The sequence below is a fragment of the Trichoplax adhaerens genome, genomic scaffold (genome assembly GCF_000150275.1).
Source record: "Trichoplax adhaerens TRIADscaffold_5 genomic scaffold, whole genome shotgun sequence".
NCBI classification, from domain to species: domain Eukaryota; kingdom Metazoa; phylum Placozoa; class Uniplacotomia; order Trichoplacea; family Trichoplacidae; genus Trichoplax; species Trichoplax adhaerens.
In genome coordinates, this window is record NW_002060947.1 from 3,599,474 (window position 1) to 3,625,127 (window position 25,654).

At 35.0% G+C, this 25,654-nt stretch overlaps 4 protein-coding genes across 4 annotated transcripts; 3 read left to right on the plus strand and 1 right to left on the minus strand.

The window, feature by feature from the left end:
- Positions 1-199: 199 nt before the first annotated feature.
- On the plus strand, positions 200-11,895 carry TRIADDRAFT_56476 (uncharacterized protein; the record flags this gene model as incomplete). The annotated part of the gene is made up of 38 exons (XM_002112411.1): positions 200-266; positions 1,043-1,078; positions 2,347-2,649; positions 3,535-3,584; positions 3,731-3,838; positions 3,997-4,132; positions 4,212-4,387; positions 4,465-4,645; positions 4,714-4,851; positions 4,931-5,186; positions 5,286-5,394; positions 5,479-5,562; positions 5,677-5,733; positions 5,852-5,950; positions 6,023-6,246; positions 6,343-6,423; positions 6,537-6,641; positions 6,767-6,984; positions 7,049-7,302; positions 7,387-7,485; positions 7,762-7,923; positions 8,060-8,249; positions 8,362-8,502; positions 8,607-8,995; positions 9,113-9,254; positions 9,332-9,460; positions 9,526-9,635; positions 9,712-9,888; positions 9,978-10,117; positions 10,192-10,255; positions 10,320-10,519; positions 10,588-10,743; positions 10,816-11,063; positions 11,132-11,220; positions 11,305-11,358; positions 11,466-11,548; positions 11,635-11,698; positions 11,773-11,895. The coding sequence occupies 38 exons, from the start codon at positions 200-202 to the stop codon at positions 11,893-11,895; spliced, it is 5,442 nt and encodes a 1,813-aa protein (XP_002112447.1).
- A 1,873-nt stretch (positions 11,896-13,768) lies between these two features.
- Positions 13,769-17,708, minus strand: TRIADDRAFT_37729 (expressed hypothetical protein; the record flags this gene model as incomplete). Its single annotated transcript, XM_002112850.1, has 17 exons — positions 13,769-14,186; positions 14,313-14,371; positions 14,575-14,622; positions 14,717-14,746; positions 14,846-14,887; positions 14,966-14,986; positions 15,063-15,080; positions 15,166-15,189; positions 15,305-15,405; positions 15,510-15,589; positions 15,688-15,790; positions 15,923-16,033; positions 16,117-16,201; positions 16,326-16,392; positions 16,538-16,632; positions 16,942-17,060; positions 17,593-17,708. 17 exons carry the CDS (start codon positions 17,706-17,708, stop codon positions 14,058-14,060), a joined length of 1,248 nt encoding a protein of 415 aa, XP_002112886.1. The 3' UTR covers positions 13,769-14,057.
- Positions 17,709-20,538: 2,830 nt separating this feature from the next.
- TRIADDRAFT_56478 (uncharacterized protein) lies at positions 20,539-21,955 on the plus strand (the record flags this gene model as incomplete). Its single annotated transcript, XM_002112412.1, has 2 exons — positions 20,539-20,961; positions 21,053-21,955. 2 exons carry the CDS (start codon positions 20,539-20,541, stop codon positions 21,953-21,955), a joined length of 1,326 nt encoding a protein of 441 aa, XP_002112448.1.
- An 878-nt stretch (positions 21,956-22,833) lies between these two features.
- Positions 22,834-25,480, plus strand: TRIADDRAFT_25635 (uncharacterized protein; the record flags this gene model as incomplete). The annotated part of the gene is made up of 6 exons (XM_002112413.1): positions 22,834-23,031; positions 23,121-23,175; positions 23,360-23,544; positions 24,603-24,840; positions 25,032-25,105; positions 25,364-25,480. Coding segments are annotated over 6 exons (867 nt in total), but the record flags the coding sequence as incomplete, so codon positions are not given.
- Between the last annotated feature and the right edge of the window lie 174 nt (positions 25,481-25,654).

The window sequence follows — 25,654 nt, forward strand, 5'->3', positions numbered from 1 at the left end:
TTAGGGCCAAAACGCTGAAATCAGACTGCCTACTAAGCATTTCAAATAACTTTCCTGCTGGCACATTGGTGCACTGGCGGCAAAATGAAGCTGTAAAATTGAAGTCCTTGTGCTGTGATAACGAAAAACTGTGTGATTTAACAGTTGACTTGGTTTGAAAAAGCCGTTGGAAAAGAATTCTAAAATCTTATTAACAGCTATGTTCGGATCAACAAATGCAAGTACTCCCTTTGGCGGTAATCAAAGCGGATTTACTGCTACCTCTGGTAAATAACTATACTACATATCGTTCACTTCTAGTTTAGAAGCTATTGTATGTGTACCGATGTACTGTATTGGAGTATGATACACTGTACTATATTTGCGTTGGAGCGAAATTCGCTGTCAAATTCTTGAATAACTTTTGCCGAAAACGATAAATTACCAATAAAAATCCACTTGATAATTAATATAGGATCAGTGACCAACTCAAAGTATGATTTGTATACAATATTAACTCATAATAGCTGTCTTCTAGTTGATTTTCATACCAATCATAATGTACACTAGTAAACTGACTTCAGTGACTGAGAGATCCATGACCCAAGCATTCTCGCGTTAACCGAACTCAATCCCACAAGTAAAGATAAAATCAACATTCTGCTTGAAAATGACAATATAATTGAGCATTGATCGATATATCATTATGATTTTGAAGTGCAGCTGACTTAAAAGTCCTCAATTTTTGTAAGACAGCTATCGATTCATCCATCATACACTACCGTAAACCGTCAGGTAAAGTGAATATGCGCAGCTACTTATTAATTTGAAAATGACTTACCGGCTGATGCAAATTGTGGCTACAGCTGTTTTTCACTTGCTGATACTGTTATACTCTATAGTACTCGGCTTTCAATAGACAAAAAATACGTAGAACAATCTATAAAGTGTACGGATGCCATTCCTAGTCCTTTTCTCATTCTCTTGATGATGAAATAGATCAATATCCTATATAAGTCTACACCTGAACTAAAAATAATCATGTTATTCTTGCTTTTTATAGGTGGTCTATTTGGTCAGTCAAGTACTAATACATTTGGTGCGTAACTAAGACATCACCTACTAGTCGGATAAAATTAATTGCCCTACAATAGTGAAAAACCTACTGAGTAAGAGGTTGCAAACGGTCTTAGCAGTTGCACTGATATCAACCTGATTTCATCTAATATTGATTATAAAATAATGAACTGAAGCGCGTACTACTGTAGTATTTGGCGATAATCAACAGTAACTTCATGCTGGAAAAATTTGACCCAGTTTCTTACCATTCCTTAAAACTGAGCGTCATATTTACGACTTAGCGCACTACAAAAGTGATAATGCCATCTATTACATTTCACCTTTTATCGGAGTAGTACAAAGGGAAGGGATACTAGCATCGAGTTTACATCTGTGAACGCTTCTCCCAATCGGCTCCTTTTTGTCCGAATAATGGACCATACCAGATTTGATTTACTCAAATAAGATTTACTAAGCAATTAAGCTGTAGTAACTGTTACATCTACTATTTGGTATGCCTGATTACTTTCTAAATTAAATTATGATCTTGGATATTAAATGTAATATACACAAGTTACTATTCAATAATCTCGTCAGACTAGATCAGATAGTATACATACAGTATAGACGCGTATACATTATATATATGTACTTTTCAGCTATAATAGTTAATCTTGGTATACACAGTATTGTATGATGGTTAAGCTATTAGGATTATTAAATAACTACTACCGTAATAGTCTAGAAGATAGTTATTGCTTTACAGTTAATCAGAATAACAGTCTTTTAAATGGTATTATCTAGCTTAAAATCTCCTCGAGGATGAGGACAATGATGGTATAGCACAACTTTTATTCTGTTATTTCCGTATGGTAAATAATTAAGTTTCAGATCATCACTGTATATTCTGTGATTGGAAGTTTGGAATACTAGATTTTAGCTTCATAGTTAAATAAATTCCATCAGTCTAAAAGGTCTGAATGATTGTTTTCAAGAATACAAATGATTGGAGTTCAGATTACTGTATACGGTAGCAGGCTTACCAACAGTGTAGTGTATAGCAGGTTGCAAGCCTCGGACCTGACGGTGTAATGTGTGCAAATTACCTATTTAAGGCACAGCTGGGCGTGTGAGTTCGGCATTTTGGTTCAATACAATCATTAAATTAAGGTCGATCCTGACCAACTATACAGTACACTTCTTACTGCTATGGAAGTGTTATTGAAAATACTGTACTGCGAAAGCTAGTAGCTGTTGCTTATTTCATATTGACTGGATTACTTAAGATTTATGCCTTGATTTGAACAGGCTCTGGTAGCACTGGTTTTGGTACTTCTACAACAAGTGGCTTTGGCAATACTGGTGGTGGATTTGGCACACAATCGAAGTCGTTGTTTGGTAATACGGCTACTACGAGTGCAAGTGGAGGACTGTTTGGTACATCTGGTAATCAAGTAAATCCTAGTACCAGTTTCGGTGGTAGTGGATTTGGTGGATTTGGTAACATGACGAATACTAGCAACTCCGGTAGCAATTTCTTCTCAAATACTAATACAAATACATCACAATCTAGCAATTTATTTGGAAACAATACGAATAATACATTTGGAGGTTAGAAATTGCAATTATGTCAACTTTATGATAAACGACCTATGGCTTTAATGAGATATCGTTGCTTTTATGGACGCAATATCAGCAATATATTTAAATCTGCTAAAGTAATTATGTTGCATTAATAGTATTCATTATCCACTGGCTGAATTGACATGATAATTCTATTAAATCTAGATACATCATTACTATAATTACAAATCATTGTCCGATCTAAAAATCTCGATGGAGCCACGAATAAGGCGCATTTGCTTTAATTTGATGTTTCGCACCTTGCTATGTAATCATCTGTACACGCAAAATACCCTATTAGCATCTTTCCTAAAGTACAATAAACGCGTATATCTGGAGTTACAGACTTACAGTGATCACTCGCAATGGGTGATGTAGTCAATTTTGAGCGTTTAAGAATAAATAATGGATGGTTTGTCATGACGTCATTGCCACCCATATAGCTTAAATACTTTAATACTGCACCATAGCATTGTTTAATGCAGGACGCAGGCAACCGACCTTGAAACTTTAAATTACACTCTTTAAAGACATGACTATTTTTTAGGTACCGCCATTAGATCTTTTCGGATAGAACGAATGTGGATACGCACGTAGCACTTTAAGTTAAATTATAACTACAGTACATTAGAGTAATTAAGTTGCGTAACAGAAATGCAAATACTGTACAATAATGCTATGTAATTGGATATTTTTAAAATGTTGAAAACTGTGTTTATAATAAATGGTTATTATATGTAGAATAGAATAGAGCAATGAAAGAAACTTCACTTCCGACGATCCATAATGTAGTGATATACTCGTAGTTCTTCGAAAAATCTATGATATGTGGATTTCTCATAAAGCAAAGTAATCCTTTTAACTCTCTTCCAGGATTCGGTAATATGTCTCAGGCTCAAACAGGATCCACAATCAAATATAATGTAATTTTAAGTTGCGCTTTTATCTTATTCTCATAATTTTCTTTGACGAAAATTAAAAATTACATTTTATTCTATGTCAAATTATTGCCTCGATAATTTTGTTATAATTAATTATTACACGTTGTATGTGGCGCTATTACGATCAGCCTCCATCTGCTACGGATACAGTTACACGAAATGGACGTACTGAAAATGTATCTGCAAGAATCCAATGTATTTCTGCTATGAATGAATACATCAAAAAAAGCCCAGAGGTAAGTTTGTCTGAAGGCATTTCTCATCATTACATAGAAGGCTTCTGATAAGAGTAGTCATCTGTAAGTGTAGTACAGGATTACGGTATCCTGAATTGACAACCCTTAACGTCTGGCTGTCCATCTCTTTCAATACTATCATAATGTCCTTCTCTCAGGAATTGAGATACGAAGATTACATGCAAAATCGTAAGGGTCCATCATCAGGATCCTTTACTGGTGGAGGCATCAAAAATTTTGGAAATACAAGCACTAGCACTAGCGGTTTCGGAGGTAGTTCAGGCTTTGGTCAAGGTAAAGTCTTCATATTAATATTTTGAGTTAATGTTATCAAATATCTCAAAGTAAATTTATATAATTTACATCCTTGTAGGCACTACTAGTGTTTTTGGCCAGACACCAACTAGTTCGGTCAACACTGGATCCCTTTTCGGGCAATCACAACAAACTGGATTCGGTCAAAATGCCAAAAATAATTTTTTTAACAACACATCAACGTCTACGTCTAACGCTTTCGGCGGTGTTAGTCAATCACAAGGTTTCGGACAGGTAATATGAGAATAAAATATATTATTAATACTAATAATTTAATATTTGAAACCTTTAAATTTTTTTAAAACATGAAGAATTCATCACTCTCTTTTGGTCAGTCAAATCAGCAAAAGCCCCTATTTGGAAATTTATCGTCTAGCAATCCTGCCAGTTTCGGAGCCAATACTTCTACCTTCGGTCAAAGTCAATCTTTTGGTCAAAGCTTCGGTCAACCGAATACAAGCACTAACTTATTTGGAAATAATAATAAACCTAGTAAGTTGAGATGTCTTTAGCATATGAACATTAATTTGAAGATTATAACCTAATTATTTCATGTCAAGCTTTTGGGCAAACCAGTACTGCTCCTACCAGCTTCTCTTCTGGCTTTGGATTTCCTTCTAATAATACTACTAATACTACCAGTTCTGCGCCTTCGACTGGGCTTTTTGGAACAAACACGTTTGGAACATCTAGCACCAGTTAGTTAATGAAGAATGTAATATATTTTATTAAATATTACGATTAATGGCTTACTATTGCTCAATGTTTTCTTTTTAGACACAGGATTCAATGCTAGTAATTCGCTTTTCGGAAATAAGGGTGGATTCGGGACAGGTTTTGGAAACACCAGCAATTCTGCTTTTTCAAGCACGGCCAATAAAGGCTCTCTGCCTAATTCAAGTCAATCGTTTAACCTTAAACCTGGATCAAATACTTCCTTTGGAACAGGAGGTACTAATTTTAACCTTGGCTTTGGTAGTGCGCAGCCACAACTTCAACTCATCGCTGGTAACTCGATGATTGGTCTTAACAAGTATGTTCAACGTTATAATAAGTGTATTAACCATTGGCATTATTATGATACGCAATGCATCTCACCCTATCAATATCTGAATGACTAACTATTATATAGTCCTCATTCTGCTGGAATCAACAATAACGCAATGATGTTGCAAGGTCAAATCAAGGCAATGATAAATTCGCCCTACGGTGATACACCGTTATTTCGCAATGCCGTTAGGGTAAATTAATTATTAGCTTACTATAAAGTTAACGTTTGCAGGTGCAGTTACTGAATTAAGTAATAATTAATTTTTTATTGTTAGGATTCCCGCCATGACTATACCAACAGCATTGTTTCTACAGAATCTGTTCTTAATAATTCTAGTTATGCATACAGCAAATACAGGGTATAATTTTATTAATCACTCTGTCTTAGATAGACTTAATATATCCTCAATTATATAATATTCGTTTATTTCCTCTGAATAATAATGTAATTTATTTTATTATTTCCTTAAAAGGTATCTTCACGATTAGGAGGGAAGATCAGACTTAGCCGACCAAAAAAATTTGATCAGGTACATCTGTCACTACTTTGAATGCAGCTCTTAGACATGGACTATATATATATAATACTAATTAATTTCGTAAACACACTATGAAATGAAATCTGCTATGGTTGCTACCTGATCAAAGCTATCTGACGATCTCAACGATGAATTACCGTCTGAGGTTACTTTAAAAGCTAAGAAAAATTGGAAAAAATTAACTCTTGTTGACACTCCCGATAAGAAGGTAAGGTCATTCATTCATTTGAGAAAAAACTAGTTCCCTATTGTATACTTTTTAATACGTTATCCACCCTAGGATAACAAGAACAATTCAGAAACTAAAAGTACCACTGCAGTAAATTACTTGGAGTGGGAAAAGGGTTATAGTTATGCACGATTTGGATCAGATTCGCATGATAACCGTTCAGAAACTTCCATTCCGTCTCAACCTCCAGAAAGTAGCCCGAAAATTTTAGTCAACAACTGCAACACTGGTGACGACGTTAATGACGTATTTCCTTCTGAGGCAGATAACACTAGGTAAATGTTAGAAACAACCAACCTTCTACGTTTTTTAATATTCTATGCACGATAATAAATGGATTGTACTACCTAAATGGCTTGATATATTCTTAGTGCATCTTTAGTATTACCACAATCAAAGTTGGATGAAAACAGTATCATTACTAAACCAATGCCTGTTAGACCAAAGGACCCGTAAGTATTGAAATTATATGATTATTAATTTGTCTAGTTTTTGATGCGTGTATAAGCTTAAAGGTTTTTTTCATTACATTTTTTTTAATTTGTTCGATTGTAATTCTTAATAGTCAAGTTTTCGCGTCTACTCCGGCTGTTGAACAATTCCTAAATAAGGGACCTGATCAGGATCTATCCAATTTTACTCCTGAAGGGAATGATGCTACTCCTAAAACGTAACTATATTTTATTAGTTGTTACCCTGCCACGATTAACCACCTTGTAGATGTATGTAAGATGTGTTCATCTATTGCAATTTAACACTAATTGACTAATTTTAATCTATAAGCAATGGTTCTAGGCATATTTCGGAAGCTACCTTGGTTCATTTATCTAAAGAAGGATATTACACAGTACCTCATATAGATGAGATTAATGAAATTGCAAGGACTAAGGAACGAGTTATATTGCCTACCTTCACCGTAGGACGCGAAGGTTTTGGAAGTGTATACTACGATACTCCAACAGATGTTACTGGTTTGGATCTGGATGATATCGGTATTTCTAGAATCGATTTAGGTTATGTACAATAGAAGTATTGATGGAGAAACTTATTATCTAATAAACTATCGTTACCCCGTAGTTGAATTCCGCTTTCAAGAAGTTTCTATCTATCCGGATGAAAGTTTAAAACCTCCAAACGGCACTCGCCTTAATAAGCCAGCAATTGTAACACTGCTAGCGGTTTGGCCAGGAGATAAGAAAAATCGTGATCCTATAATAGATCCGAAAAGGCTACAATTAATGGGATACGCTAAGAGGTTACGTAGGATAACATCAAGAATGGGAGCAACATTTATCGATTACAAGCCTGATAATGGAGCTTGGCAGTTCCGGGTATGAAATTCACTGGCAATAACAAATAATTATTGAGAATTAGACCTAATTCTCTTTTAACTAATTATGTCTACTTTGTAATAGGTTGAACATTTTTCGAAGTATGGTCTCAAAACGGACGAAGATGAAGATTCTTCTCCTTCACAAAACTCAAATACGCAGAAGACACAGCATCTAAAAACAGTACTTTCATATTACAATCTAATTATAAAATACTTAAATACCGTTATTTTTAAAACATGATTTCTATAATGTAGTTTTACATGTACCTTGAACGTTGTTACTGTAGAACAACTCATACTGGTTTTGATATGATGTTTTAAATAATTGGCTGATTTGGATGAACTTGCTTGATAAAAGCAGTTATCGTACTACTACATAACAAACTAGATGTAATACCCGTGATTGTAATGACTATTGTGCATAGCTAATAAATAAATTAATCTTCTTCCGTTTTAGCAAAAACTCTTGGAAGCGGAGCATCGGAAGTTATGGTCCACAGCTGACACCGATGAAGACAGCCCTATGGAAATTAACGATGATGAAGCTATGTCAGATAGTGAAGAATTGAATTCTAATAATGATCTCGATAGCATTGACAGCCAAAGTACACGAAATCAGGTAAATGAGAGTAAATGAGATTTTAAGTACATTTTTCATTTAATTAATGATGCATCCATAACTCTCAAGTGCAGTGTCTTTTTCTCACGATTAACGCTTTTCTTTCTGTTCCTTTTAAATAATATATAATCAATAGGACGAAGACGCTGTTTACTCAAATTTAACGCTAGATACCAGACGTATACAAGTAATGAAAGCTTCTTTTTTCCGCGAAAACGTAGAGGAGAATAAAGATGATTATAAAGGACAACCGGTTTCTGGCAAGCGTATCAAATCTTCAGCTACCGATAACGTTGACTTACTTCGTATTAAGCGCTTTCATAAAGGTGATTTCCTTCGCATTTTACCTAGACATTTATAAACATACGTAGCTTTTGCAGGTATTGATATTTGCGAAGCATTTTGCAAAATTAGTAACAGTATTGTACTTTTTGTTAGCAGTCTCTTCAAAATCCACTACTATGCCAATTAGTGGATCAAATGAATTAGTGCTGACGCCTAGAAAATCTATGATTAGAGTTGGTAACAATGCAACCAATCTTCTTGGTGTATCGTCTGTAGAAAAATCTGCAACCTTAGGTATCGACGATTACAATGTATATAGAAATTATCATCAACACTGTTTCTACAAAGTAATTCTTTGATTCTCATTGATGCTGTTTTTGTACCCTCTATTACTAAAGATGAAGGCAATAACCGAACCAATATTGCCTCAACAGTGCTTTCTCGGTCAAGAATTGAAGCTGCTCAAGAATTTGATCAAGATAACGCCGAGAAACGATTATTATTGCTTCCAGTTAATCAACCAAAGTTAATTTCACATAATGAATCAGTTGCTCACGGAAAGGGCCATTGCGTTATTGATGCTGCTTTATTCCACGGACGTTCTTTTCGTGTTGGATGGGGTCCGAATTGGATGTTTGCATCCATTAATTACTGTTCACAATCTGGCAAAGACAGCAGTGAAGTCCGTGAGAGCCAGCGTATGTCGGTCGGAGCAAAAGTCCCAAACTTTAGTGAAAATTCTTCGTTTTCCGTAAATATTAAGAAATTTGAAGACGAAAAACCAAAAGTATGACCAAAGTTTCCATGGAGTATAGTTTTGGAAAATATCTATGTTTTTAACTATGTACATAGTTACATACTATATATCCTAACATTTTGTGATTTCGTATCGATTTGTTAATAGGTTGCCGTTGATCGCTTAGATATTGAATTTAATCATAGTATTTGCAATTTGGAACATGGCTGTCTTCCGTTGTTTTCGCCATCCCGAGGTAAAGATGTGGCGCATGAATATGCCCGTCAATCTGCCACGGTTGTTGCACAAGGTATCTGATCAAAAGAGGATTAGCTCCTTTTTGTTATATATGAATATGTGAACGCAGATTCCTTATCTTATCTATAGGTGCAGAAGATAAGCAGTTACAACACGCGTCTCAAGTATGGGACTTAGTAGTTGCCTTATGGGGATTCCCCTCGAAAGCCACCCCTGATGGGAATGAATCCAGCAGTGATGAAAGTGATACTGAGATGGGTAAGAAAGTATTTTTGCCCGCTGTTTTGCATAAGTTTTAATATTTATTCGATTTTACTTAACAGAAGCAAAGAATTTGAATTCGTACGAAGAACAAAATGAAAGAAGACATGCTCTTTCCAATTGGTTTAGGCGTTCAGTTATTAATTCAAATAGTACCAAAGCTACTGCTAATGTATGATATGCCTTCATTATTAAATTGAAAATTAGTGTTAGTGCTAATTATTATTTCACTATTTCATTATATTTAGTCACCTAATACCAGTATGATCTTCGATCACTTAACTACAAAATCCATCAATGAAGCATGTAATATCTGTCATGAAATTGGAGATTATCGTCTTGCTTTACTGATTTCGCAATTGTCTGGTTCAAGAAACGTTACTGCACTTGTGTCTCGACAGTTAGACGACTGGTATAAAAATAAGGTAAATACTGTTCTACTCTTGGAATTAGTTTAGATTTAAGAGATTTACAAATTGCTGCATAGTTGATTTATTTATTGTCTTTCCTGCAGGCCGATCAATTTATCGACCATAATAGATTAAAGATCTACGCCTTACTTGCTGGTAAAAAGCTATGGGAGACGTCGAATAAAATAAGAATATGTCCGTGTGAGGATCTAAATTGGAAGAAGGCTATGGCTCTACATATGTGGTATAATTATTTTCATTCGATTCAAATTATAAGGTTGTGCTTGTTTTCTGAGCCGATTTCTTTTTATTACGTAGGTACATACTTCCAACCACCAAATCTATTAGAGACGTTATCTCAAATTATAAAGCCGCTTATCAAGTAAGTTGTTTGCATTTTTTAAAATAAGCGTCAAAAATCTTATGATATCCATATCGGCTTCTAGGGAGGGAATGGCTATGAAAAATACGCGAATCCTCCATTACCATTTTACATGCAAGAAAAGTTAAAGACAGATGACAATCACAAATCCATTGAGGACCTGTGCTATCATCTATTATGTTTGTATTGTGACAGGTCTCATAAACTTCAGCAAATGCTTGCCAGCAATACATTTACTCCTTTCCAGTTAGATTGCAGCCTTAGGTAAGTTTTTATGCTGTTGATAAATTTTAATTGGGTTTACTCTTAGATCAATCTAACATCTATTCCAGTTGGCACTTATATCAGTGTTTGGTATCGTTGGAATATCATCATCTATCAGCTAAATTTGTGGCCAATCTGCATACGAATTATGCAGCGCAGCTAGAATCGTGTGGAAACTGGCATTGGGCAGTATTTGTAATGTTATTTCTAAAAGATGATCAAAGGTCTGTATCTAATACTTTCTTAAACTTTTCAACGACCTGAAACGTAAAATAATAATTTTAACGCCCTGGCAGACGAGAAAGAGCTGTCCGCGACCTACTGAACAGGCATTGTAAATTAACCACCGTCGATGTTGCAAAAGAGAAATTTATCGAAGACAAGTTGTTAATACCGCCAGCTTGGATCCATGAAGCGAAAGCACTTCGTGCTAAGTATAATGGACTTCTAAAGGAAGAGGCTTTTCATTTGCTAAAGGCGAAGCAGTGGCAAGCAGCCCATAATGTCATTATAAATGACTTAGCTGCAGATTGTATTCTGGAAGGTAATGTACAAGTTTGTTAGCTGATCTGCTGTTATAGACTCAGCTGTACAAAGGATGATTAAATTTAGGTGACACAAAGTATCTACGTAAAATCTTGGAAGAAATCCAAGCAGAGGGTGCTGACGGTTATATTGAAAACTGGATTAATGGAGGACAAGTAATTGCAAATTTTTATCACACCTAGTCTTTAATAGGTTATCAGCCGCGATAGTCTGTAACCTTGAACTTTAATCTTCGTTAGTTATATTTAGATTATATTTTACTAAAAGAAACTGTTAATACACTCAATCTTCAGGTTAGTACAGTAGTAAGCAGGTGAAGTTGGACTTTTGAAATTAGTATTCGTATACAACTACCTAACTGTAAACTTAGAGCATAAGTTCGATCTATATTTATATGCAGAAAAATGTACAGCAGCTGTTACGAGATTGTTCGGAGATACAATTGAAATTAAATTCGCTTAAACCCGAAAATAACAAACGAAAGTAAGTACTATATTTCCTCATTCAAATTGACTTGGCATTCTATTAAGCCTAATTTTACGCTATATTTCTATACTCTATTTTTGAAGAGCATGCAAATTTTTTATGTCCAGTCACGTTCTAAATATTATCAATAAATACTCCATACGCCAGGTGAGGCATCTTTAGCTCGTAGCAATCATTTTATTGTTTAATTTATCTAACCTATTTCTTTAAATTCATTAAAGCTACGTATTAATGAATTAAAGGCAGAAGTTACAGCACCTCCATTAGTCAAGGAAGGTAATTTCTGTTGCGACTCTGACATAGCTTATTTCAGAAATATCATGAAATCTGTTGTAAGCAACTAGAGAATTTAAAAATTCTTAGCTGACGCCATTTATACAAATAAAACTTCTTTCTTGAGTGAATGGCGCAAGCTATGTGGACAATATTGTAAATCAAATATAAAAAATAAATTGTGCAATCTAGTCATCACCTATAGTAAGATTGTCTTTTCTACGATGTACAGATCTTGCAGTGCAATCAATTTCAAATTTATTTATAGACCAGTCCTGTAAAATATTTTCGTTTTATCACTATGAAATTCATCTTCCAGGATTCTTTAAAAGAGTTTAAAAATAATATCGACATAAGTATTTAGGATTTTCAGCAATTTTTTGATCAAATTGTCTACATTGGCTGTATTATTATAAATCTCGTGATTAACATTCTTAAGAACAATTTGCTTTGCTTAATTTCATTTTATGATAATTAACTACTACATTAATCATGTCGAAATCATTTATGCATAGGTATACATGATTTTATATATTAATAATAAATTCTCTTGATACAATGATGTTCATTCGGTTTGTTCGATTACATTCTGTACCTCAGTTCACACTAGCTCAGATGGTAATGTTGGCTAATAACCTAGTGTAAAACATTGATACCAAAACTAACTCAAAAAGCATCAAACGTTACATACAAACGCAGAAATCTCTCAGTCAAAGATGCTCCATATTATACATTGTAAATGGTGTCCGGAAAATCCCCTATTGAGGGATTTTCCGGTATCAGGCAGATGCCCAAACTCTATAGTACGTGTACGTATAACTAGCCTGTACAGTAAACACAGGAGTAAAAGTTTCCTTACTTTGTGTCTACGTCCTGTATAGTAGTATTATGTAAAACTTTCTAGAAACTTACACCCTGTGCTGAAGGTTAGCTGAAGGTCCTAACTGCTGTAAATACAGTAAAAATCATCACTTTACATGGTTTTTAAGGCACCGTAATGTACAGTACAGTACTGTAGACTCCTTATGATTGACCCGCAATAGCACAGTACTGTACAGTGTACTGTGCGGTACAGTCTGTACCGGCACCATTGCAATAATTAATTAATATTCCCTTAATACTAATTAATACAAGCTAACCATTTAAAAATAGTCTATTCATTCAAGTAGTAATTTAGAGCTTGTTACGATGATATGTCAGGATGGCCGAGCGGTCTAAGGCGCTGCGTTCAGGTCGCAGTCTACTCTGTAGGCGTGGGTTCGAATCCCACTTCTGACATTCATTATTTTTTTTACGGGTATCGTACCGTACAGTACTACTTAGCCCTGCTGCACTGTAACCTCAAGCTTAATTAACCCTAACTTGACCACCAATACTCAATATTACTTTCGATACTTACAGTTGCAGATATCTACGCCATAGAGGTTAGAAAAAAATCTAGAGCGCTAACTTACCCTACTCATTATATATACAGTATATATAATTTTCAAATTGGACAAAAAATTATAATAACTAATCAGTAACTCTAAAAAAATTATCTCAATTTCAGTGGATAGTGGTGACCCTGTAGCCACTTAAATAATAATTGTAACTAATCGTAAACGCTATTTTATGGATTTTTTTACAGTATACGTACCTTAAGAATCGTGATATAATATAATTTATTAAAAACTCGAACAGAACTCTACTCCGATATTTACTGTATATCATGGAAAACTCTCACGTGTATCAGTATTTAGTGTCCAGATAGATACTATATTTTATACTTACAATCTATAAATCACAAGCCGTTGTATCAAAATGTGCAGTACACGCATCACATGAGATAGAATTTATAAATTTATCAGCATTTATTAAACTTATTAATGCCATTTTATTTCCGTTATACAGACGTAGTACCTATCATTATTGAACAAAACACTGGTAAGCTAAGTGGGTCAAGCAAGCTAATCCAAAAATGGGTGTAATTCAAACTTAACTAATGCATCATAAATTAACTATTTAGCCCTTGTTCCTTCCTTTCCTGACAACAAATAGATATCTTACTAAACAATCGTTTACGAAATAGTGTTTGACATACACCTTTGCAACTGTATAACATCAATACCTTGAGCAATGATCAAAATTTTACGTATCAACAAAGTACTAAGATAGGTATAACGTAATAATTCGTTTTATGAATATCTTTTATGAGTATTTCGGTGAGATAGCTCTGCAACTACGTCAATCCCTTCTAATTTTGCTTTCCATATTTGCTTGCAAGTTTGTTTATAATGTTCATTACCTTCGAATTATTTTGATATTTAGAAACATTTTGTGGATTCATGCTCACATCCTGGAACGCGGCCATAATCTCTGGATCCTGATAGTAAAATATACGAGTATTGATTACTTTATTTGCATGTAATCGAGTATAAGTATGAATACTGTCTGAATATTTTAAGAGCTAAGTTAGAAATAATACGTTTCGAGAAGTATAATGATTTACCTGAAATGCAGCGATAATCTCGGGATCATTCAACATGGCATTAATATCAGGCATCTGACCTAATTTTTTTATGAATATTCAGTTCATTAGCTAAATTGCAAGGTATATAAATCCCATACAAATCAGTAAGGCTTAAATCAGCTGTAGTAGCGAAGACTTGCACCCGCAAACGATTACAACACAACCAACAGTAGATTATTTTGTAAACATATTGATGTTATACTATCGGACTGCAACAGTTATAAAATTCAAGATGTCATACCGGCACCAGCACCTGGCATTCCACCAGCCCCTGGAAATCCTCCAGCACCTAATAAATTTCGAATAAAACCTTAAATTTATGTAGCTACTTAATGACTACATCGTCAAATACTGCAACAGTAATAAAATCCAAGGCGTCGTACCGGCACCTGCACCTGGGAATCCACCAGCACCTAATAAATTTTAAAGAAATTCTAAAGTTTATGCAGCCACTTAATGAATAAATCATGAAATACTATAACAGTAACAAAATCCAAGCATCGTACTGGCACCTGCACCTGGGAATCCACCAGCCCCTGGAAATCCTCCTGCACCTAATAATTGCGAATAAAGTCCTAAATTTATGTGGCTACTCGACGGTTAAATAATGAAATATTAAGCCGAGCCTGCACCTGCTGCACCAGGGAATCCACCTACCAAAATTACAGTAAAATAATTACTATTGGAATATCCATGATGTAGATTAATATAATTTTCAGCCTTACATACCTGCTCCAGGAAATCCACCTGCACGCGAAAAGTCCGCATTAATCATTAAATGAGAATTAATAATAATCAAATTAGAAAATTATAACAATTCTACTTTACATACCAGCTCCGGGAAATCCACCAGCTCCTTAGAATTTAGAATTAATCATTAATATAGATATCTAAATAAGAGCCAAATCATCGACACCGGAGGACTAGGTGCCAAGCAAGAATAAGCAATATCTGTATCAAACTTTAATTACCTGCTCCAGGAAATCCGCCTGGAGTCCCTGATTCTTCTTCCTTTCTTGCTCTTTCTTCCTCTTCTTTCCTAGCCTTTTCTTTAGCCTCTTGAGCCAGTCGTCTACACGATAACGACACACCAAGCGATAAATTAAAGCATATTAGACTCTCGCATAGTTGCTCAGAGACCGAAATCGTTACATAACACGACATTTAATCACATACACTCTTTCCCTTCGTTCTTTTATTTCCTTTTCCGCCTTTCGACGTTCTATTTTACGTTGGTGCTCTTGAATGCGCTGAGCCTAGTCAATGTAAAATATTTATTTTATTCTAGTGCAACCAAATTATTTACATGTATGCATTGTTATAGTGAATCTGTTACCACAAGTTATCAATTTACCCTTGGTTGAACATAGTTTAAGACTTCTTGAGCATCTTCACTGAAATCTATCTTGACAGAAAGTCTTAAATCTGAAGCCGATTTGTCCCATTTACCTAACATTCTGCGATGTTATGAATTATATCATATCACTTACTAGCTTTATCGCATAATTCGTGGTTGTGAAGAAACTACAATCATTTATGTTAATAAACTACTATTTGCATAACTTACACGTATACGAAGAGCAGTTTACCTGTAAGCGATACCTCTCCACTTGTATGCCTGGGCTGAGTCAGGATTCAATTGAATTGCTTTGTCACAATCACGAATAGCTGCGTTTGGCTTTTTCGCTTTTATATATCCTCTAAGATTGAGAGGATAAAGCTATTTGTTACCATGTTATTTCATTACTTTGCCCAGCAACACAATTTGACATATAATTCTTACCCTGCACGCTTTGCAAATAAAGGCGCTGATTGTGGATTTAGCATTATAGCTTCTGCATAAAGTTTAATGCCTTCGTCGATATTTCCTAATTGTGAGATTTAAGAGTATAAATGATCAATTAACTGAGCATGTTATGTTAAATATCTTAACTCTAGTTAATCTACTAGCACAACATTATAGTACTAAAGATTGTGTAAGTCAGGAGATACCGTCAGCTAATGCAATATTTGCATTCTGTCTCTTCTCTGACGCTTCTTCTAGCATTTCCTCTGTGACCTATAATAAAATTAGCGAAGAGTATATGCCCATATACTTGTTAAGCAAACGCTAAAATTAGCCAAGCATACATCTGCATAACCTAGTATGCCTGCACAGTGCACTATACTGCGTATTATAAAGTACTTCAGAATTGTCCGTTAACCTCTTTAGAACCATCTCCCATAGGTTGAGGAGCATCATCGTCACCTTCAATGACACCTTCCGCTTCAATATCTAAGTCACTTTCTTCACTCTCTTCTGCCGGGGCCTCCGGAGGATTCTCTGGCGGACTATTTTCTTGGCTTGACTGCGTTAACAGAATCGACAATGATCACGGTTAATCCATAAAACAATGTCTTCCATTAAATTATCATAATAATGGTACAGCAAGTTTTTTAATCATAGAAATTACTCTCGACGCGCGTAATGCTTCAACTATTACAACTCATATTAGGCAAAAAATTTGGCATCAATCGTTTTAAAGACCATAATTGCACAAACAGTGGCAATTTCGAAACTACTGTTTATGGAAGGTAGTATTCATTCGCGACTACTTTTCTTTCAAACTTTCTGGGCATAAAATAATGTAATTTGCTGATCCAACCTGGCTTTCCGATTCATCATTTATGCTTTCCTCGACTTTCTCTTCTTCCGGTTCAGCCGCTTCAGGAATCTTACCACCCAAGCTACAGACGTATACCAAGCATAAAGTATAGATTTAGAAACATTCACTTACTGTTAAATAGTATTACTTACAAACGTATGCACGATGAGAAATGACCGTATGAGATTACAGTGACAGTTCCATTCTATTTTAACATAACATAATGGAATCTGACTGTCTGACATCGCATACAGCTGCACAGTTGCACATTATTACTATACAGCTTCAAGTGACTACATAAAATAAAATTAATATTATCGAGGGCTAAAATGTTTTCATTTCTATAATGTACGTAGTCCTATGTTTCCGTTTAAGGGACCTGCTGGTATCACTTCCGATCTCTTCAACTGAACTCTGGAGATGTTTACACTCGATATTGGACAACTGTATAATGTATATGTATGCCTCCACCGTAATCGAAAGTATCGACTTTTACTATACTGCATTTACTCCAGATAAGCTGTATTGTTAATGTGTAACATCTATTTTACTACCTTATTTGAAATAAAATTAATCAAGTGTATTCATTGCAGATGTGCTTCATTATTTCTCACCTAACAATAAAATCAGCAAAAAATTTCAATTCTGGAAGGCGCAACATCGCGGGATTATTTTTGCAATGGTCAATAAATTGCTCCAAAAGTCTGAGATGTTGGATCGAAGTTGCCATTTTGCTGATAATATCTGATTTGGATTATATTTAATAAACCTGTCGAAGAGTAGTTTCAGCGTTAAATCCAACGGAAGAAAGTCACTAACGAAGATTTTACTTACTTGTGAGAAGTTGAAATCGTGGAAGGATTGCTCGGCACAGCGGCGATTGCAATTGGTCCTCAGGTGCCACTACTCTTGCCTTTTAAGTTACTTTCGCAGTACTGTACACTGTACACTGTACACTGTACTGTACAGTATAATGTACTAAATCACTAAAATCGAATACAGTACTGTATGGTTCAATAGCACACTCTTAACGTGAATTTGCTCAAAGTGGCCTATCGCCTTTTTTCAATAACTGATCCAACGCCATTTTTTGCCACTTTTAAATGCATCAGTCTTTAAAATGGCCCTAGTTGACTTGACGTAAATAGAATTTCTTCATCAATATCCCGTGAAGTTGTTGGGAGTTTATTTTCCTTATTTATTTATTTTATTTTAAATTCTACATTACTGGAAGTTAAAATCCAGATTTTTGAATATACAGTACAGTGTACAGTACGTACTGTACAGTACACCACACTGTAGAACACGAACTGTACACTCTGAGTGTACAGTACGCATAGTTTAGTAATGTCATCCATGGGCGTGTTGTACGGTCTACGGGTATAACATGGTCTGTATGGTACTACAACATCATTGGCACTCAACATTAAGAGAAGGCTCCGATAAGTGGTCGAGTTACACTGTTGCTGTATGACCTGGTTCAAGACGACATCTACCTATGGTCCGCAATCTATGCTTTGAAGTTGGTATATTTTGAAGGCAGAATAAAGGAGCCATTTCTTGCAACGAAATCAGTTGGTTAATCCAGTGGCAGAAAGGCTTATTCCCTGCTTGTGACTAGGCCTGTTATACAAAGTTGAGCTATCTTGCCATTTAGTGTCAATGAAATCCTTGTAAGTATCATATAAAAAAAGTGATTTTATAGTTTACAATCATTCAAATTGTTCAAGCAATCACTGCACAAAGTGATAGTGTAAAAATAGAAAATACATACAGCAAAAGTACATAGTGAATGGAATCATCTCCATTACTGAAATATTCAAATTTCCACTCCAGGAACAATTGAAAGTTGTTCCAAGTCGTTCAAAAAATGGCACTTCTATCGTAATATACGCGTAGAAGATTTGGCAAAGTGCGACCAAGTACAGTCGATTCGATTCTTACTGAATCCTATAAATTAGTATTGGCTTACTTGTAGAGCAATGGTAATTGACAGCTTTTTCATGGGTTAGTAGTTTTGGAACCTGTTACGAATATTGAGTGTATCTTTTGACAGCGACTAGTTTGATATGTAAATACTCTTACGTGAGCATTATGTCCATCTCCAGTACAGCAACATTATTTTCGTATCAGATATTTTAATAGATAGTAGTATAAACTACTGTATTCGCACTTTAATTTTTAGTTACATTTTTTCCCAATGAAAGTATCTAAAACGAAATTGAAGACGCTGTATATTGTACAGTATATCACTGTAATGGTAAAGCTACGTAGATTCCACAGTACTATACAGTATACAGTTACACCTCTGATTCTCTCATGACTCATGTAACCGTCAATAAACATGGGATTTTAGGTTAAGAGTTCGAAAATTTCTACATTGTAGAATTAGTCAATACTTGAAAGTATACAAGCATGAAGTTATAATAAGATCACAACACACCTCTAACACCAATGAGATTCTTTGTACTATTGATATTTTTACTAGGGAGTCCTCCGACTCTCTGCTACGATACAGTTGTCGCCAATTTCGATACCACTGCGCAATTTTCAAAGCTTATTTTCTACTATTACAATTATTCGTAATACGAATCTATCGCCTTCATGCCAGTATCATTAAGTTAAAATTACGACAGTGTTCTCCATAACAAAGAAAACAACCCATAATAATATAGACGTTCAATACAGAATCAACTACAAATTGCGGACAAATGTATTATTATAGATTGTGATGGAAAACGTATAATAAACATTGCATTCTTTAATTTAATTCAATGCTGTGCATACACTTTACAGTATAAGGTATGTACATTATATAAACTAAATAACCTGAAGTATCCGTCCTTCGTAGAAAATTTAAAATACTACTCAATAATTCATACGGTAGAATATATCAATTGAACACTTATGTATATATTGTAATGGAGTGAATTAGCGGTAAAATAATCACAATTCTCCTATAAATGGTTTATTTACAGTATTACTATATTACTCTATACGTGAACAGAGCAAAGTTTGATGCCTTTTCTTCCAACAAATGTAAAATTACAGTAATACACGTTTAATGCACTTGGTGTGCAGTATTATAATGGACTATTAAAACACCTTTCTTCCAGTTCAAGAGCTGATACTACCTGTGTGAACCTTAGTGGTCTAATTAATTATTTAGCAATCTTGTATTATTATTAAATGATACATTAAACGTGCGTGTCTCTTTTCTTGTTTAGGTGTAAGAAGCACTTTATGAATATCTCTTAATTATGTCTAAAAGGTAAGGTCACTGTCCCAAAGAAGGGGTTTCGATAAGGTAGCTCCATAATGTTTCCGTTCCATTATCAAATATGTGTATAACAATGTATCATCAATAATATAGCCATTTATAACATCATGCGATAGTATTCCATAGCTAACTATCATGCTTAAGTAAAGAAATAATAAGCAATAACACAGTATCTTAAAGATGTCCATGTTCTTTAGAATATCGTAACTGAAATTATATCATGTCACGCTTTAAACTTGTACTATTCCGCCACAACAAGCCGAAAGCGATCTTCTAAAACATGTGCTTATTTAGACCAGAAATAACAATTGTTTCGGCAACGCCGATGGATGTATCTGCAATTGATTTTAAACAAAGTAATCACTCCAGACCTCCTCCGCCGGTGCCAAATGTTCCTCCTCCGAGTTCTACCGTACCCCCGGCTCCGCGTCGCCCGCCCCCTGTACCCAAACCTCCGACTAATAAGCCTCCTTTACCCAAGCCTCCGACTAATAAGCCTCCTTTACCCAAGCCTCCTTTACCCAAGCCTCCTTTACCCAAGCCCCCGACTAGCAAGCCTCCTGAAGCAACTACGCCTGCTATAGGAGAAAAGCCTACTATAAAACCAAGGCCGATCATAGCTCCAAAGCCTACTATCAACCCGGATCCAATACCGAAAGCTGAAGTGAAACCTGAGTTAAGCGATCAAAGAATTGAACCAACAGTATGTTATAAACTGCTCTCCATCCGTTTATTTATTAAATGAAACCACTTTTTGTAGTTTTCGGTTAAAGATAATCTCACTCCTTTTGCAGTCTAATGAGTCACCTCACAGTATTGAAGCACGTGAAAATAGTTTTCGGATGTCAAATACAGACTTAAATGAAGATACTACAACCTCCCCAAGTTCTCATCATAAAGTATTGCCTCCAAGGCCCAACAGTCGAGTCCTACCACCTCCACCTTCAAAGACTTTACCTCCACGGCCTACATCGAAACAAATAGATAGCCCTCATAAAGACAAAGATGAAGTTTCAAATGGCATCAAAGCAGATAAATCTAGTAAAGAAACTCCAACAGTTCCTAGCCCAGAGTCAGTAGTGTCAAGACCCACGAGTAGACCACCGACAGTGCCGGTACAATCTTCAGCCCAGAAGCCAAACTTTGGCATAACTAGAAATGAAACGAATCAGCCACCTTCACCTACCCGAAGACCTCCAGTGCCACAACAACCACCATCTCGATTACCACCACAGATTCCACAGCAAGATATCCGTAACTCCATGCCACCGCCTCCTCAAGCTCTACCTCAACGGCAATTGCGACAAGTTTCTCCGGACTCATCACCAAAGGCTGCTTTAATGATGGATAACGTTATGTCTAAGCAGCTAAACAGCTTTCAAAATCCTAACGATAAACCTCTAAATGCTCAAACCGATAACAAACCATCGAAACCTTTGCCGCCTAAAAGGCCACCACCGACAAGACAGTCAGTTATAAAATCACCTGAATCACCCGAAAACCCCTCACCGAATTTACTAGCGGATGCCACTGATTCAATGAGTGCTATATCAGGAAATAAAGATACGCGTACAGTTTCGCAAGATGATACAATTAAATTAAGTAAACCTCCGCCACCTGTTAAGCCGAAACCAAGGCCGTCAGTGCCCTTCAATTCGCAAGATCTTATTAAACTACCAGGTGCATTTACAGCGTGAGCACCGTATTAAAATACTATAACTGCAAAATATTTTAAAGGGCATAAAAATATTAGCATACATTCATGCAGCAGAATCTACTAGTAGTATCTCAGATTATACAGAATCTTTATCCCTGCACAAATTTTACATACGTACAATGGTATGCTGAATAAATGTTTAAGTACCGGTGATTACGCTATTTCTCGTACCCTAGGTCGATCGGAAGCAATCCCGCAGCAAGAATCTATAGTCAATGCAAACATAAATCCTTCACTACAAAGTTCTGAAACAGTAAAAGAAATCTCCAATTCAAAGAAAAAAGCACCACCTCGTCCGCCCATGTTTCAAGTCAAGCCTGGAGACAGTAAACAACAAAGTAAAACCGAACGAAGTAACTCACAATAAAATACCTATTTTGTGTTACACAATATCTGTTATACTAACCTGTATCTTTATATGAGATCAAGAATTATTTCGAAAGTTACGCAGTTGTACTTCTTCAGCTGCTGTTCATATTTTAAAGCCATGTTTAATGTAAGAAAATTATGTTATAGTAGATGGCGTTCCATTACAACAAAGTTCAAAAATGCCACCATCGAAGCCTCCAAGATCTCTGGCTATCATATCAAAAACAGGTTTCTCAAAACATTGAATCTTTGGTTTGAGAAGGAAATACTGTGATGTATATCTTTTCACTATGCGTATAATCAACGACCTATTATACTGTAGGAATACCGCCCTTACCAAAACGTCCTGGACCAGGACATCCCTTGTATCACTATGTGGTAAATACGTATATCGCATGATAACATGCTTTTGATTGAAAATGTTTGTTAGGTACCATTGAAATTGACACAATCATGCGCTATTATCCAACTCCCTTATAGGTTACAGAGCCTCATGCTATAGCAACATTCGATTTTTCAGCCCAGGATAACGACGAGCTGTCACTTCAAAAAGGAGATGTTATCATTTTACTGCAAAAAATAGACGATACGTGGTATATAGGCCGAAATGATCAAAAGAAAGGCATATTTCCTTCGAATTTTGTTCGAATTGTTAAGGACATTGGAACAAGACAAGCACAAAGCGATGTACCAGAAAAAGTTAGTAGCTAAACTAAAACATTGTAAATCATTTTAACGAAGTCAAACTTACTTTTCACCTTATGTTAAAAAATTAGATGAATGCCGAATTCGATAAACCATGTGCTGTAGCACGATTTGATTTTGACGCCGGTAACTAGTCTTCGAACTATTACTATACAAGCAAGATCTCAGCTAATTAATAATCAACTTTGTGATGATTCGATTAGTAATAATTTATCGTTTATTTAACTAAATTGTCTAGTAACAAAAACTTTTTTGATAATGTGTATACAATAACTGCATCTTCAACTTTTATATCACCATAATAACGTAGAAAATGAGAACGAGCTAGCATTTACAGAAGGTGACCATATTACGCTATTAAACTATGTTGGAGAGGAATGGCTGAAAGGACAACTTAATGGAAAGATTGGAATTTTTCCGATCGATTTTGTTCATATTCTTGTAAATATCACATCTAAATGTCTCTTACCTTGTAAGTTTTTTCTCTCTTCATACGTTTTCTTTCAATTTCTCTTTCATGAATTTGTAGAAAGACTTGTCTGAGCCACATGATGCAGCATCAGCGAAGTATGATAACTTTATAGTTGATCAAAAATAATAGCATTTGTCGTTTTCAAATTGTTACTGATGTCTTTCGACAGTATCGAACTTAAAACATACGTATGTTTTCTTTTCAGTGTTGACAGCACTGATTCTAACCCAATAAATAGCCAATTCGCTAATCCTAATAATCCGTCCATGTCAGGTACCTATAAAATTTATATCGATTTCTTATTCAATAATCTTAGTAGTTATGCAGCCATAAAATTAACGACCCAAATAAGAACCTAGATCTTCTACCTTAAATAAACACGTTCTAATTTACAGATAAAAGTCTTTGCAAAGCAATGTTTGACTTCGAAGGGAGTGATGACAGAGAATTATCGTTTAAGGTATCTGAAAATGATTTTTAATACGGACCACGATATATACTGATTTCTCTATAAATTAAAATAGCTGTAGAATGTTACATTTATGAGGGTAACTTCAAAGCTGCATATAGTCCTATTCTTTATACTTTCTATTGTTCAATGTACTAGGCGGGAGATATGCTTGAAGTTACTGGAAAAATCGATAATGAATGGGCAACTGGAAAGTTAAATCAAAAAGACGGAATGTTTCCAATTGCATTCGTTGACAAAATTCCTGATACATTATTGCTTGTTGCCAATAAAGAGGTATACGCAACTTAGGAAATTTGACGTGGTTGTAACAGTGCATTAAATTATATAGTAATAGCTTAATTTAGAGTTTATTCTAAAATTAACACCGCTTGAAAAGCAATCCTTTCATAACTATAAAAAGTAGTAAGCATACAATAGGGAATTCCCTCCAATAGACGTAGGCACTTTATTGTTACTAAGACATTCTGGATAATAATATTAGTACTACTAATGATTAATTACTGTCATATTTATACCGTATAGGTTAATCATCAGTTTCCGCGAGATGCTACAGCATTAGTACATAAGTTACATGTTTTAATGTAGCGTTACTGTATTAAGGCCTTTAAGTCTAAAAATCTTCATACTGTATTGATATTACAGGTTGGCGTTCCTCATTGCAAAGCAGTATATGATTTTAATGCTGAAGCTGATAATGAGCTATCATTCCGTAAAGGCGATATAATTACGATCGTAGCAAAAATAAACGACGAATGGTTAGAAGGCAAATTAAATAATCGCAATGGAATATTTCCTACCCAGTTCGTGGAAATTATTCAGGATCTGGGGGATAATGCAAAATCTGCCGGTAAAGTAGCAGGCAATTGATTTATGTAGTACTTTGCGATTAAAAATTGCTGTACTAGTGAATTACGAGAGTAGTTACTGCATTAAACGTAATGAAGTGCGTGCTCTAACGTTTATTGCAAAGCACTCATATTTTACCTTTAACTTCATTTCGTAATTGTGGCTAAAGGTTCTATTTATTTTTCACTTTAGCATCTAATAGTAACTTTAATGTTAAAGCTATCTACGACTTCGATGGCCAAGATAGTACTGAATTATCATTTAAGGTCAGTAAATGCAAGTTTTTTAATATTTTAAAATGTTATCATTAGTTAATTTATTTTATCAATGAGAGCCTTAACGTAAGTTTTATGACTGTAGATCCATCTTAATTGCATATCGTAGTTTCCTAGTTTGTAATATCACATAAAGACTCGTAATATTTTTATGAATAAATGCATATATATGCCTACTTGAGAAACTGAACTTTAAAAAATACTATTGTAGTTAAAACAATGTAACCTGGCGCATATTGTCTCCAATAGGAAGGTGAATACATTACTGTTATAGAAAAAGTAAACGACGAATGGTTACTAGGAGAAATCAATGGACAAAAAGGCCAATTTCCTATTGCTTTCGTGAAAATATTTAATAGACAATGAAATTCAGGACTGAAACGTGGATTATTCATGTAAAATTTGATCCTTATGAATAGAAATCGTCTTATTGATATCGTTACTGAAGGTTAATTATATCATTACTGGAAAAGTGACGTAAAGTGATTCAGTGGATGTCATGATGATGTTTAAAATCGGCATCTCTTTAATACTGCCTCT